Genomic DNA, 16,852 nt, shown 5'->3' with positions numbered 1-16,852 from the left:
AAAAGTGTGACTGCCTTTCATGCTGTGGCATTGTAAATGGAAACAGCTTGGATTCTGAGGTAATCAGATTGCTGAAGTTTGATCTGTGCTGGTTGCTGCTGCATGTTGACCAATTGGGTTCTACATTCCATGTCACATCAAACATTGCAGTCCGGTGGCATGTATCTCTTCAGTAAACAGCAAAATGTGTATGTTTCTGTATTTTACAGGTCAAAGCAGAACAGTTGCGTTGCTGGTGACTCACCTGTATGGCAAGGTGGCTCCTTAAATACCACTGGAAGCTGGTTTTTCATGGGTTAGACAGCCGCCTTTCCAGAGACAACAATAGTTTACTGTGTTGGTGGATTTTGTGGAAGTCCTGTCTGGGCTCACTCACAAGGCTGACAGGCCAGGCTGATTGTAAGCCAGGTCTCAGGACTCACTTGGAGAGAATGGGTCATGTCATTCTAGCTGCACTTTGCCTCTTGCTCGTCTGACTTTCAGTCAACTAATAACTGAGTTAAAACTTTTATTTTTCTGAAAACTGCTTCAAGGACACTGTTTTCCTTCCCTTTTTGGATCCATAAGTGAAGATGGTGGTTCATAAATATCTTGGCTAAAAATTGGAAGATTTTAGGATGTCCCACGGACTATTTTGGAAACTAGCAGGAGGCCTCCTCTTTACTGTACTGAATAGATATTTCATCTAGTTTTTGTCTTCTTTGTCCTTTACCTAAGAATGCCCATTTCTTTATTTTCAGGCTAATGAAATCTTCTAAGGTGCACTAAAGTTTTATCCAACATTTCCCTCAGTCAAAATTATTGAGATACTATTTTGTGAAATTTTACTTTGTACTCTCATTTAACACTCGTGATAGTCTGCATTCATGGTAAAGCTATTTATCTATTTTCCTTCCCCAGGTTATATTTAAGGATAGTTCTAGAACTTACTCAAATTCAAATTGTTCCCAATGCCCAGCACGAAGAAGGACTAAATCTGTTGAATGAATTTGAATCATTAAGGCTTGGTCTTCCATGAAAAATGACATTGCACAACCATAATATCCTCCACAAACAAATGGATGCCCAGAGAGAACTGCTGTGATATTCTTTTGTCTGCCTTGCCATGCATTTTCAATTTCTTTACCACTTGAGGCTAAAACACTGAGTTTTCTAAGAGCAACTGAGTTTCTCTTTCCTCTTCTCCATAAGTGAGTTCAGGAACAACCCAGCCATTCCACTGGACCTAATTATCTTGCATAGTGTTTTTGGTATAAGTTTCTATGATAGCTGAGTCTTCCTTTTGGGTGGAGCTAGAGTATTTACTGTTTTAGGGTTAAGTCTTTTAAAGTCAGAATCAATTTCCTACAACACGACATTCATTGAACTGAGCCCCGGAGAGAGGTTTTTCTCTCTGTAGTCTTTTCCTTTTATTAGTTGAAAATATTATAAAAATTCTCACTTCACCATCTTCCTATTTCTAACTGTTTGGGGGAGAAGTCAAGTTGGAAGATTTTCTTTATCAAATTCCATAGAACTAATGATCTGAGCTAACACCAAGAAGCTGGCATCTGTTGTCTCTGCAAGAGCAAGGTAGTAATACCCACAAGGAAATTGCTTAACAATTAAATGGATCCGCTTCGGAAATGAGGTGTGAAGGAGAAAAAGAAACCTGAGGATTTTTATACTATTTTTATGATAGAATCTGCTGTAGCCAGGAGACTCACTTGATAATATAAATATGCTTCGTTTCAGTCCCACATTTTCTTCAGAATTAACTACTGTAATCCTTTTCATTCCTCTATCAGGGTCTGATGATTCTTGTCCTAGAGTGAAGCACCCTTCTCTGCTTCCCTGTAAGAGATTAGAACATAGTGGGATAATAGCACCCAGATTTATGAGCAAGATCCTGGGTAGACTAAGAAAAGTCACTGACAATTCAGACTTTTATGTGGAAGTTTTCTTTCTTATTCCTCCTAAAATGAAAATACTGACCTTTACTTACACTATGTCTTACACTTGTGAAAGAAGATAGCAAAGCAGCTAGTAGGAGGAGAGTGACTCTTGGATTCAGAAGCAATAACTCAAGTCAGTTTCAGCACCTAGTTGTTGTGTAAAATTATCTTTCTGAATCAAAATTATCAAAATTATCCTCCTAATGACTACTTTGCAGATTTGTGGTAAACATTAGTGTAAATGATACTCAATTATAGCTGTTACTATTAATGATTCGAACTATAGAAACATACAAGTCCTTGGGAGTATACATCTTTGGAGGGTGATCAGGGTTGAGGAAGTATTATTTTATTCTTTTCGTTTTTCTTCATTCAGTATTTATGTATGCATGCATGTGCACACATGTACTATGAATGTGTGTGCATTTCATATTATATATCAGGAACTATTTCAGGCACTTTGATAACATTAATAAATAAAATATATAAGGCAAGAATATCTATCCCCCCTCCCCCATGCAGCTTACATTATGTAGTGTAAACTGGAAGCTGATAAATGTCATGGAGAAACTAAATAAGATAAGAAGGGTACAGGGGGTGGGAGTGGATTGCTATTATAAACGGTGGTCAAGATAGGCCTTTGTGTTGGTATGAAGCTGGTTTTGCATTTTTTTAAAAAGATTTATTTATTTATGCATACAAGAACTGGGGTAGGGCCTCCCCAGTGGCGCAGCAGGTTGAGTGCCGCACTGTGAAGCTGTCCGCAGCCTCTGCAGTGCAGGTTCGATTCCTGGCCAGCCAGGGAGAAACTGACATGGCATGGCAGACCTCTCCTGTCTCGCCCACTGTTCCTCTCAGCAATGTCTTTGATCGCTCTGCCTTTTCTGCTCCCCTACTCTGTCTCTGGTGAATTCTCTCACCCTCCTGCACCTCTGACCTGTACCCCAGTTCTTATATAAATAAATAAATCTTAAAAAAAAAAAAAAGAACTGGGGTAAAGGCTGCAGGTGCAGGGGGTGAGAGGATTCAGCAGAGACAGAGTGTGGAACAGAACAGGCAGATAGACCAAAGTACACTGCTGAGGGGAGCAGTGGGCAAGTCAGGAGAGGTCTGCTGCACTGTGTGGGTATCTCCCTGGCTGGGGATCAAACTCGTGCTGCAGTGGCTGCAGATAGCTTCATAGGATGCGTCTTAACCCCTTGCACCACTGGGTAGGCCCTGGTTTTGCATTCTTAGAAATTTTTATGTGCTGTCTTTTAGCATGGGAAAGTAGGAAGAAGGAGTTGAGAGTAAGAATAGGAGCCTGCTGATTTGTTGGAGAGCATGAGTATTTCCTTTGTGTAACAGTGTCAAAATACACGCTAATGTAGGCGTGAGTTTTTCCAGATGGCCTAGTTTTATTTTGTCCAGTTGGAGCAAAAATCTCCCTTAATGTTCTGTACACACCCTTGCGTTCCCAAGTGATGGGTACCAAATGTTGTCTGCTGGTCTGTGATTGCTGCAGGAGTCACCACCATAACTGACACCTCTGTCACTGGACTTCATGAACCCAGGCCTGTAGGGTTGGGATAGATGCTTTCTCTTTCTGTGTAATGGACACCCACTATTGTGAGTCCTATAGCGTCCCTACACAGGTATGGCTATTTAAATGTAAATACAAATCAATTAAATAAATGTCATTTAAAGTTCAGTTTCTGAATTTTAAGCCACATTTTAAGTGCTCAGTAGCCCGGTGTGACAAATGGCTCCTGTGTCAGCTCAGATGTAGAATGTTTTTACCCTTTTGGAAAGTTCTTTCACTATTTCTTACTTCAAAGGTTTCTGTCTCTGCCATTGTTTTTTGTGGAAGAGGCATCAGGCTCCAGACTTATCTCATCCTTTTGATTTGTTGGTTTTAATTGTCTATAGGTTAAAACACCAGGTTTAGAATTTTGTGTGAAGTAAGAGTAGCCTCTAAGAGAGAACAGAATTTTATTTTTATGTTCAACTGCCAGTTTTCATATTGGAATTTATATTTTTGCTCTGACTGCCCAAGGCCTTTCTGCTTGGCTTTTTGTGTGTGTGCAGTTGTACTCTGGGTGGTAAGAGAATCAGACTGCTGAATTACTGTGGGAGAAGTACTATCAAACTTTAAAGTTAAAAATTATACTTTTACAGAAATGCTTTAGACCCAGCTAATAGTTGCTTATTTGAAGCAGCACCATTCAAGGAGTTCTTGTTGACTTACTGCTGATACACATACCAAACACTATGTTAGGCCCTGGAGATTCTGACAAGAATGAACACAACCCCAAGCCCTGAGGTGATCACAGTTTAGGTGATAGAGAGACATAATTAGGCTGAGTTTCATTGGCCAGTACCCAGATATGCCCAGGGGACTTTGAAACTCCAGAGGAATGTGATGCATAAGCCAGCCTTCCCAGGGACTGGGTGGAGTGCTGGGGAGGACAATAAGACAAGAGGTCAGAGGTCAGGGAGTGCTCCCCAAAGGAGTGATGTTTAAATAGCATCCTGAGGGATAGATGTTAGTCATGTGATGAAGTTTGGAGAATGGGGTCAACAGGCATGATGTACCATAGTGTGGACAGAGTCATGGAGGAGCAAACTAGCATGGTGTGAGAATGCAGTTTTTTAGGCTTAGAATTGATGGAATTTAAAATAGAGGAGCCAAAGTCTGTAGAGGTAGGCTTGGAATGGAATGTGGAAATGATGGTTGTTCAACAGCTTGAAAAGGCAAGGGGATGGTGACTTAGGCCACTCTGACCCTCCAGAAGGGCAGGTAGTTCACTTCAGCAGCTCTATTGAGGTTAAATATGTGGAAACTGAGCTGGAGGCTGGGAGATCAGTGGTGGTAGGAGTGAGAAAGCGAGAACTCACTACAGTTCAAAAGAGGGGTGATACTTATCAAAAAAACAAGCAACAACAAATGTTGGCAAGCATGTGGTGAAAAAGGAAGTCTCCTACATTGTTGGTGGGAGTGCAAACTGTTCCAACCACTATGGAAAGCTGTCTGGAGTTTCCTCAGTCTACTGAAAATGGAGCTACCATACAACCCTGCAATTCCACTCCTAGGGATCTAACCAAAGGACACAAAAAATATTGATTTAAAAGAACACCTGTACCCCTATGTTTACTGCAGCACTATTTACAATAGGCAAAACCTGGAAACAACCCAAATGCCCAAAAATAGCTGTCTGGATCAAGAAGATGTGGCATATATACACAACGGAATATTATTCAGCAATCAAAAAAGATAAACTCATGCCATTCACAGCAACGTGGATGGAACTAGAAGGAATTATGCTCAGTGAAATAAGCCAGAAGGGAAAAAAAAATCAGATGGTTTCACTTATAGCAGGAATATAGGGGAACCAAATAAGACATCAGTGTAAAAAAATAATAACAGTATAAAACACAACAAAGCAAAAATGGACAATTATAAATCAGAGACATCCTGCAGGGGAGGAGGAGGGAGAGGGATGAGAGGGAGGGAGGGAGGAGCACAGGGGACTGAGGTGATGGTGCACGGGTGCACTGGTGAAGGAAACTCTATGGGGACTCCACCTGAGGGGGTGGGGGAAGCAGATATTGTTTGAAAATGAACAATGATGTAAAAAAATTTAAAAATTAAATTAATGAAAAAGTTAAAAACAACAACAAAGAGAGGTGATTAAGGCTTGATTCAAGAGAGCGTAATGGGGGTGGAGCAGAGAACCTACGTATTTAAGAGGTACAATTATTGTATCTGAGGACTGCTGAGACATGGAGGTGAAGGAGACAGGAATCAGGGACTAAGCTTTCAAGAAAATAGATTAATTTGAGCCCCGCTTCCAATTTCACACTAATAGGTTTTGATCTATAACTGCTACTAGTGCTTTGCGTTGGCAAATGTAGTACCTAGGTTAGACTTTGGCTCTTCAGGACTCCATTACTCTCATTTGTTAAAAGAGCTTGACATATAGACCATAATAAAGTACCACCCTCATATGACTTTAATTTTGCAGTGGTCTATGAAAATTTATAGAAATTTGGCTTCATTTCTAGTGGCTCCAATCCAGACACCAAAATTACCCATTACTAGGATATCCCTTGGGTGGACCACTGAACCTGTTATTCATTAGGAACAGCTGAAAACCATCAACAGAATTCCCATCCTATGCCAACAATAACGCCAGTCAAATTTCAAGGTAACTTCAGGTTTTAGAAAGTTATGAATCTGAGCATCTGTCTAGCTAAAACCCTTATTTGTATTTTTACATATATTTATCATGTGAAAAAGCTAGTGGGTTTTTTGCTTTCCATAATTGCACTTTGCTTTTTTAGATTATAAATCAAATTCTGAGTTCTGAATGTTGGTGGAGACATGCTTATGGTTCTATATTCAATCACTTTAAAGTAAAAGTACAAATTTAGTCCGGGTGGAGGAACCAGACATAGAAGAGGAACCAATCAAAGGGTCCGTTATGATGGGCCCTATATAAAAATCAGGAATTCTCTTGTACCTGCAATGCACTTTAAAAGGATTTTCCAAGTAACGGTATTTTAATGATGTCTTTTAAGGTTTCAGAAAGAACCCACTCCTCTGGTTTGCAAGATTAAGGAAGTATGCCAAATAGATGTTGATACTTCAGTTTTTACTGACTTATTTCATGACTGCATGGCTAAAGTCACAGAACAGTAGGTGCCTGCCACTTTCTTTCAGATTTTTATGTTTAACCACTGCATCTGGCCTTTGTTGCTAAATATTTTTTCCTTGTCACTCTAACTGCTTCATCAAATTGGATCTTCAGAGGTCTGGCATCTTTGAATGACTGCTTGAAAGCTGTGAAGCCCTGTTTCCTCATCAAGATCTGGATAGTCCTGTGCTGTGAGGAAAGATAGCATGTCTCTCCTCAGTGGCACAGGAGGATTATAAGACAGTTATATATGTCTTCAGAGTTTTTATTTGAAGAATAAGTGATGCAATTGATGACGAACAAATACAGTAAATTGAGAAACATGAGAAGTTTCCATATCCATGAATGTATTTAAGAGTGTTTTCTACAAAGGAGGAAAGAAAACAAGCTGACTTTAATTTACATTAACCATTTGTTTAAAGTCGGATTTATGAAAATTGTTGACTTCTAAGAACATTCATGAACTGTCATCTTTTGTCTGATGTCAGTGGATGTTGTTTAGCAATATATAAAAATGGTTTTATTCCAGAACCTCAGAGGGACAAATAACAACGAAAGAAGACCAAAAAAAAAAAAAAAGTTATTAAAAGAATAAATAAAATCAAAGGAAAGACAAACATAATGGCAAATACAGATGCTAACATATCAATATTAACTCTAAATGTAAATGGACTAAATTCTTCAATAAAAAGACACAGAGTTGCAGCCTGGATTAAGAAACAAAACCCAACCTTTTCCTGTCTCCAGGAAACACATTTAGCTACAAAAGATAAAAATAGGCTCAAAGTCAAAGGATGGAAAACAATCCTACAAGCAAATGGGCCAAAAAAGAAAGCAGGAACAGCTATACTTATATAAGATAAAACAGACTTCAAACTCAAAAAAATAAAAAGAGACCCCAATGGTCACTACATTATGATTAAGGGGACAATACTTCAAGAAGAAATAACACTCATTAACATATACTCACCAAACGAAAGAGCACCAAAATATATCAGACAACTGTTGTCCTCTCTGAAAACAGACATCAGAGAAAACACATACGTAGTGGGAGACTTCAACACACCACTATCAACAATGGATAGATCAACAAGACAACAAATAAGTAAAGAAACTAAAGCTCTAAATAAGGACCTAGAGAATTTGGGCTTAACAGACATCTATAGAACACTAAACCCAAAAAAAACAGAGTACACATTTTTCTCAAGCGCACACAGATCATTCTCTAGGATCGATCACATACTGGGGAACAAGACAAACATCAACAGATACACCAAGATTGAAATCATACCAACCATCTTTTCTGACCACGAAGGCATCAAACTAGAAATAAATCATAAAAAGAAGGCAAGGAACTATCCTACCTCATGGAGATTAAAAGCCACACTACTGGAAGACCACTGGGCTAACGAGGAGATCAAAGAAGAAATAAAAAAATTCTTTGAATTGAATGACAAGGAGGACACCAATATCCTAAATGTATGGGATGCAGCAAAAGCAGTAATAAGAGGAAAATATATAGCAATAGAAGCTCACATCAAAAAACAAAAAAGAACTCAAAGAAACAACCTAATCTCGAAGCTCAAAGATCTAGAAAAAGAACAACAAAAAAACCCCAAAACCAGTAGAAGAAAAGAAATAATAAAAAACAAAGCAGAAATAAATGAAATTGAAACTAAAAAAACAATCCAAAAGATCAATGAAACCAAGAGCTGGTTCTTTGAAAAAGTCAATAAAATAGACAAACCCCTAGCCAGGCTCACAAAGGAAAAAAGGGAGAAAGCACCAATACACAGGATCATAAATGAAAGAGGAGAAATCACAACGGACACAGCAGAAATCAAAAGAATAATCAGTAACTACTATGAACAGTTATATGGAAACAAGTTCAACAATCTAGAGGAGATGGACAAATTCCTACAGCTCTACAATCACCCAAAGCTAGATAAAGAAGAAATAGAACACCTAAACAGACCAATTACAAGCAGCGAAATTGAAATGGTAATCAAAAACCTCCCCAAAAACAAAAGCCCAGGACCTGATGGATTTACAAATGAATTCTACCAAACATTCAGAGACGAATTAGTGCCTATCCTTCACAAACTCTTCCAAAAAATTGAGAAGGAAGGGACAATACCAAACACGTTCTATGAAGCCAATATTACACTAATACCAAAACCGAATAAGGACAACACAAAAAAGGAAAACTATAGGCCAATCTCCCTAATGAACACTGATGCAAAAATCCTCAATAAAATTTTAGCTATCAGAATCCAACAATGTATCCATAAGATAATTCACCACGACCAAGTTGGATTCATTCCAGGGGCACAAGGATGGTTTAACATCCGAAAATCAATCAACATTATCCAACACATCAACAAAAAGAAATATAAAAACCATATGATAATATCAATAGATGCTGAGAAAGCTTTCGACAAAGTGCAACACCCATTCATGATAAAAGCCCTTGAAATTCTTGGGATACAAGGAACATACCTCAACATCATAAAGGCCATCTATGACAAGCCAACAGCCAGTATCATTCTCAATGGTGAAAAGCTGAAAGCAATTCCAATAAGATCTGGAACAAGACAAGGATGTCCACTCTCACCACTGCTTTTCAATATAATACTGGAAGTCCTAGCCAGAGCAATAAGATAAGAGAAAGACATCCAAGGAATCCAAATAGGAAAAGAAGAAGTCAAACTATCACTATTTGCAGATGATATGATAATATACATAGAGAACCCCAAAATCTCCACAGAAAAACTAATTCAACTCATCAATCAATTCAGTAAAGTGGCAGGATACAAAATCAACACGCAAAAGTCAATAGCCTTCCTATACACAAACAATAAATCTGAAGAAGAAGAAATCAAAAAAACCACCCCTTTTATTATCGAAACAAAAAAAATCAAATATTTGGGAATAAATCTAACAAAAGAGGTAAAGGACCTATACAAAGAAAACTATAAAACACTGTTAAAAGAAATAGAAGAAGACACAAAGAAATGGAAAGACATCCCCTGCTCATGGATTGGAAGAATAAACATTATTAAAATGGCCATCCTTCCAAAAGCAATATACAGATTCAATGCTATTCCAATCAAAATCTCAATGGCATTCTTCAAAGAAATAGAACAATTATTGATGAAATTCATATGGAATCACCAAAAACCCCGAATAGCCAAAGCTCTACTGAAAAAAAAAAAGGAAATGGAGGCATCACACTCCCAGACTTCAAACTATACTACAAAGCCATAATCATCAAAACTGCATGGTATTGGAACAAGAACAGATATACAGACCAATGGAATCGAATAGAAAATCCAGAAATAAACCCACAGATTTATGGTCAACTAATCTTTGACAAAGGAGCAAAGACTATGCATTGGAGCAAAGAAAGTTTGTTCAATAAATGGTGCTGGGAAAACTGGGTCGCTACATGCAAAAGAATGAAGCTTGACCACTACCTCACACCATACACAAATATCAACTCAAAATGGATTAAAGAACTAGACATAAGACCTGAAACCATAAAATACATAGAAGGAAATATAGGCGAAACACTACGGGATTTGCACATCAAAGACATCTTTACAGACACATCACCCAAAGCAGTGATAGTGAAGACAAAGATAAACAGCTGGGACTACATCAAATTAAAGAGCTTCTGCACAGCAAAAGAGACAATAACCAAAACAAAGAGAAACCCTACCAACTGGGAGAACATTTTTGCACCCAACACTAATGATAAAGGACTGATCACAAAAATCTGCAAAGAGCTGATGAGACTCAGCAACAACAAAGAAAATAATCCAGTCAAAAAATGGGCAGAAGAGCTAAAAAGAAACTTCTCTGAAGAGGAAATGCCAATGGCCAACAGACATATGAAAAAATGTTCAACATTACTTGTAATCAGGGAAATGCAAATCAAAACTATCATGAGATACCATCTAACACCAGTGAGAATGGCACATATTAAAAAAACTAGCAACAACAAATGTTGGCGAGGGTGTGGAGAAAAAGGAACTCTCCTGCACTGTTGGTGGGAGTGCAAACTGGTCCAACCACTATGGAGAGCTGTGTGGAGATTTCTGGACCTACTAAACATAGAGCTTCCATAGGATCCAGCAATTCCACTCCTAGGTATTTACCCAAAAGACCCAGAAACATCAATTCCAAAGAGCACCTGCACCCCTATGTTTATAGCAGCACTGTTTACAATAGCTAAGCTTTGGAAACAGCCCAAATGCCCAAAAATAGATGACTGGATCAAGAAGATGTGGTACATATATACCATGGAATATTACTCAGCATTCAAGAAAGATAAACACATGCAATTTGCAGCAACATGGATGGCGCTGGAAGGGATCATGCTCAGCGAAATAAGCCAAAAAGAAAAAGAAAAATACCGGATGGTCTCACTCATAGCAGGAATCTAGAAAACTTAAATAAGGGACCAGGAAAATGAATATAAGAAAGTGAAAATCAAAGTCAACAAAAAACTGAACCAGAGACACTTTTTGGGGAGTGGGGGGCGGGAGGGGAAGGATTGGGGTCAGAATGGGGCGTTTGCAATTGTATGGGGGAATATAAAAATAAAATTTAATATTAAAAAAAATAAAAATGGTTTTATTAAAAGATAAATGTGTTTCATTAATCACAAGTTGCACTTTCTGAAATGGCATTTTCATTACAAATAATTAACATCAGTCTGTGAAACTCATGACTTCTTAGGGTGGGAAAGAAGCAGGGGAAGGCTATCTTTTCAAGCAATTTATGATTTAATACCAGCTGGTCAAGTGAGTTGAAAAACCTTATGAGTCATATATTGTATTATGTTGAATGCCTTTTCACTCTTGGGAAACTAGTTAAGCTCTAAAGTCTTTCGCCCATGGCAAATGACTCTAAAACTTTGATCTTTTCAAACCAGTTTGCCAGATGTAGCAGACTGAGCATGTGTGACCTATTGTGTGCCAATTCAACTTGACTGATTGGAAACCATAAGTTATCTTGTATGACTTTTATTTCTAGGCATTACAGCAGAAGTTCTGGTGGTGACCTCTTTCGATGAACTGCAGAGAAGGGCCCCAGAAGCCAGAGGGAAGATTGTTGTTTATAACCAACCTTATACCAACTACTCACAGACGGTGCAATATCGAGTCCAGGGGGCCGTGGAAGCTGCCAAAGTGGGGGCCTTGGCATCCCTCATTAGATCAGTGACTTCCTTCTCAATCTACAGGTTAGTCATGATGTTCATTTGAAATTCTTTCAAACACCAGCCTTTTCCATGAAAGAGAAATACGTAATAAAAACAAACCATTCAAATGAAAATATTGGTTGTTCATGGAATTTTCCCCCATTCCACATTTGGTCATTTGTAATATCTTCTTCAGCTTTTCTAGGATTCCAAGCATCGCTTGTACATTCTTTTAAAAAGTTTTCCACATCACTGATGATCCCATAACATTCCTTATATAACGGATATATTGTTATGTATTTTCATTGAAGGGAGAACTGAATTCACGTCTGTGTTTCATCAAAGATGCTTAATGGCTTCAAAGGAAGCCAGGCTTTTTCCATTGTTGTTAGAGAAGTGAAATAAAAATAAAGTGGCTGACATGATAGGGGCCATTGACAGTGCAGTGGAAAGAGTTGAGGAAGCAGAGGACCATACAGACCTGGTCTGGTCCTAAAAGACCATGTGGCCTTGGCAACACTCCAAGCTCTCTGGGCCTCAGCAATCTCCTCTATTCATTGGTAATGATGAAGAATAATAATCTTACAAAAAATTGTTTTAATATTATATGAGGTAAATCTGTGAAAGATACCTGTAAATGTTTGGGGGTCTTGTTTGAGAGCAACATGAATTTTGTCTCTTTCTTTGTAGTTCTGATTGAGGTAATTGCCAAGTGCTTCATTGACCCTTCGTTGGAGGATGAAATTCATCTTTGTAGTGGATAAAAGTTCTAAAAAAAAATTACCTTTAGACATCTGGCCTTGTTTAATAGCTGCATATGGGAGTGTAAAACATTAAGGATAAAATATTTGAGAAACATGAATAAAGAAGCACCATTTAGATTAAAAAACCACATGGCAAAATAATTGCAAATAAGGTTTATCTGGGTGTCCACATTAGATCTTTAATATCTACAGCAAAAGTAGTTTATTTCATCTGTACAATTTCTTTTTGAAGCTGGAGACACAGATGCTTGATCTTAATTAAGCACCCTGCACCTTGAAAATATAATCACTGAGGAGGAGACATCAGTGATTGGGAAACCAAGTCAGAGGAGTGTTGTCTAAAAGGTCAGAGAAAAGGAAAGAGATAGTTTTCTTTCATGGGTATAAGGTATCTTCCCATGGGAGGGAGATGGGGCTTGTTAAAATCACTTGTTAGACAGTTTAAGAGAGAAAAACTAGTTACACTGATGTCACAGTGCTAAAAATAATGTTCTTTGTAGAATCTTTAAAGGTTTCGTGACTATTGAAATAATGATTGGACCATATTCTTTTGGGTGGTTGGTTAATCTTTCCAGGAGGGAAGCACTGGAATGGCTAGCTTGCTTCCCAGAATACCTCATCACCCCTTAGGAAAACATACTCAGCAAGCTGTGGCCATTCACTGTGATTTCACTGGTCATGGGATCTAAATTATGGAGCTCGTCTGTTGCTCTGTGGAACTGAGTGATTGCCAGAAGTATTTATTTAAGAACTACTACTCATAAGACTAACAAATTCCCAGATGACTTAATGCACAGCAGTCTGCCAAGGTTCATTGGCATGTTTCTTTTCTGCTGGAATGAAGACATCTGGAAACCCAGGCTGTACCCTAGGAGCATCAGAATAACTTTTTCGGGAATTGGACTTAGAAATCGATTGTTAACCTCTAAGATTTGGGGTCAGTAACTTGTAGCCTGTATTCGAAAGACATTTTTCCTAATATTTCTAGTTCTAGGCTGATTATAATATTTCATTGATTTTGTAGCCAACCATATTTCATTGGACTCTGAACTTTTATAACTCCACCATTTATAAATATTTAATAACATTGCCCTTTACATAGTAATTCAGAAGCTTTCACACATGTCATCTGTTCAAACAACATCTCAATGGGCCAAGCAGAAGGGGCATTATCATCCCCATTTTATAGATAGGGCAATGAAAGTTCAGAGAATTCAGCCCCTCATCCTGAAAAATAAACAAACTTGTTATTTTTAAAAAAGATATTTTAGAGGTAGTTTTGTTTCGTGCTTTGGTAAACTAACCTTCTGGCAAACAACTTCAAATTGTAGTCACTTAAAAGGAGTTGATTTCTTGCTCATGTAATATTTCCAAGAGGGTGTTCAGGAGGTGGCTTTCTGCTGCTTTCCAACTTGTGGTTCCATCACCTCCGAGATTTCAGAGTCCTCTGTAGGATTTTCAGGATCTAATTGGCAAATAGATAAAGTTAATAATCTAAAGGAAGGATTCCTGTGGCCAGGCCTGGATACAGCATTCCTCACTTCTACTCAAATTTCACTGTCCAAGATACAGTTATGTGGAAGCTGGAAATGAAAATGTAGAACATGCATATTTAAGTCTCTCATCCTGAAAAATGAAAATAATGGTGTTTTCCAAAGATAATGAAACAAACTCTGTCTCTTTGTCCACCTTCAACTAATTGTTTTTTTTTAGAGTCAATTCTCCTTAAAGCATAGGCTATACTTCTATTTCAAATTCTTCATCTCTAACTCGGTCTGCACGATCACTTTAACCTGAGTTCTGCCTGAACTGAAATGGAACTTGTTAAGGTCACAAATAGCTGCCTAGTTGTCAAATATAATGGACATATCTTAGGTCATCATTTTACTTCACCTCTCCAAAGAATTTGTCCCTATTGGATCCTTTTTCAATATCTCTTGTCTTGATTTCTATGGCTTATTTGACATATTCTCCCTTTCTTTCTCTACCTCTCCACTCTTGCTCTTTCCCACTTTCCTTTTCATCCGGTTTCTCTGAATTCTCATGCTGAAGATTTTATCTGAGCAATCTCATTATGCTTGTGGCTTCAATCAACAACTTAACTGTGGCACTTTCCATACCTTCCTCTCCTATTCATGTCACTGTCCTAGCTCTTGACTCATATATCCAACTGCCTGCTGATTCCGCTTTTGGATGTTCCATCCTCATTCAGTTTTTTCCAAAATTGAACTCATCCTTTGGCATCTCTTGCTGGCATTTTTTGTTTCAGTGAAGAGAATTCCATCTATTCTGCCTCCTCAGTTAGATGCTCCTTGATTACTTTTTTCCTCTTCCCTTATCCATCATTTCTAGCAGTTACTCTGTCTTCTAGGTTCTGCTCCCAAGCAGGAATTTCAACAAATACATATTGAGAAGCTTCATTTCCCAACCTTGCTTCATATTCTAGTAGTCAGGAATCTCTAACACTTCCTCAGTGCACCACATTTCCTTAGTCTCATGGCTTTGCATGTTTTCTGCTTGGCCACCATCATGCTTAGAAATCATTCAGGAAAATGTCTGCTGAAGGAATGAACTTGTGTGAGGTTGTATAGTTAATCACAACAGGGCTCTTAAGACAAAACAGATGACCTAGTTTAAGTGCTTTCTGACCAACTGTGTGGTCTCAGAATAGTAAGTACAAAACAACATGAACTTTGTATTTTTAGGGAAATAGATGTCCAATTTGCCAGATTATATATTTTTCCTTCCACAACATTCATGAATAATGAGGTTTTGAGTTGCTGATTGAAGAAAATAGCTTCTTTCTGCAGGTGTTTCATCCCTTAGCTCTGTGGGAGTGAGTAAGCTCAGAGTAAGTCTAGGAGTGGAGTAGAAGTTAACAACACTAGAGAACAGAATATTTATTATAATTCATTGCTGTTTGACTTCATAATTAGAGTCCCATTAAGGACAGGAAACTGTTTTTACCACTTTGAACTGGTGTGTGTCAATGTAGTCATCAGTATTTGAAGTCACTTTAGAAGTACAGCAAGTCATGTGGTTACATGATGGATGTGCTCAAAAAGAAAGTCCATTTCTTTCACTGGTGTTGTGGTGGTAGGAGAATTTTGGGGACTGTACCTGAGGGGAGAAATCAAATATTGTGCAAAAATGAACAATAAGGGAAAAAAAGGAAAAACAAAAAAAAAGTCCATTTCTTGTTGATAGCCTTGTTTCTAGTTCATTGTTATATCTCTGTATTCCCATAATTAATGTTCTTCTGCTCAAATTTAAGAGATTTTTCCTTTATTGATGCTTTTATAGTGACTGGGATTCTCATTAAGTTTCAACTGGGACTCTCAGATCTATTTTAGTATTTTTGTATGTAAAATATCTTTGCCTTTGATATAAGAGGATATTTTAAGGATAAATTAATAAGAAATTTAAATTCTACAGAGGAAATATCTATGGAAATTCTTATTTCTCTAATAAAATATATATTTTTATAAATAGTTATTGAGAACTTACCATTTGTTCAGAAGTTGCCAGGCACTAGGGTTACTAAGATGAGTTGGAATTTTTTTTTTAAGGTTTACCTTTATTCATTTGTACATAGAAAAACTGGGTGTAGGCCAGAGGTATGGGGGGAGAGAGGATTCACCATAGACAAAGTGGGGAACAGAACAGGTGGATTGACTGAAATATACTGCTGAGGCGAGCAGCGGGTGAGACAGGAGAGGTCTGCTGTGCCATGTGGGTAGCTCCCCTGCCGGGGATCAGATTCAGGCCATGGTAGTGATAGTGCTGAGACTTAACCCCTAGGCCACCAGGGAGAACCTGGAATTTGTTTTTGTCCCTAAGAATATTGTATCTGGCTAATTTGAGAAATAAGTACTTTCTATACGTATTTGAGGTCCTGACCCCAGCTCTTAGGTTCCCAGCCTGGGGACTGGAGGATGAGAGAGGCACACAGGGATCAGGAGAGGGGACTGATCAGGAGGCAGCATGACCAGTTTGGTTTTTTTTGACATTTTGAGTTTGATGTGGCTGTAAGATAGTCCCGTTAGTCTGGTTTATACATTATATAAGAAAAATAGTCAAGCGTTTATATTTCTCTGTTATCCACTTTTTGGATCACCCAAGGTAATTTCAAATTCTAGGCTGTCTCTCTTGCAGGGCAATACACTGTGAGACTTAACACCTCCTGTTTGCTTAACATGTGAGCTCAGGAATGCAAAATAATTTTTATATTAGCCCAAATAAAATACCATTCAGAAAGTAACTGTACTCAGG

The 16,852-nt window shown here is 38.1% G+C and overlaps 1 protein-coding gene across 1 annotated transcript in view; it reads left to right on the top strand.

The window, feature by feature from the left end:
* The window catches only part of CPQ (carboxypeptidase Q), a gene marked incomplete at its 3' end in the record, with an annotated part of 401,973 nt that overhangs the window by 122,024 nt on the left and 263,097 nt on the right, over nucleotides 1–16,852 (top strand). The window contains exon 3 of the mRNA XM_084230534.1: nucleotides 11,651–11,858. Coding sequence (XP_084086660.1) covers nucleotides 11,651–11,858 — 208 coding nt within the window. The remainder of the gene's footprint in view (nucleotides 1–11,650; nucleotides 11,859–16,852) is intronic.

This window comes from Talpa europaea (assembly GCF_964194135.1).
Source record: "Talpa europaea genome assembly, chromosome: 3".
Taxonomy (NCBI): domain Eukaryota; kingdom Metazoa; phylum Chordata; class Mammalia; order Eulipotyphla; family Talpidae; genus Talpa; species Talpa europaea.
This window is presented reverse-complemented; position numbering and strand designations above follow the sequence as displayed.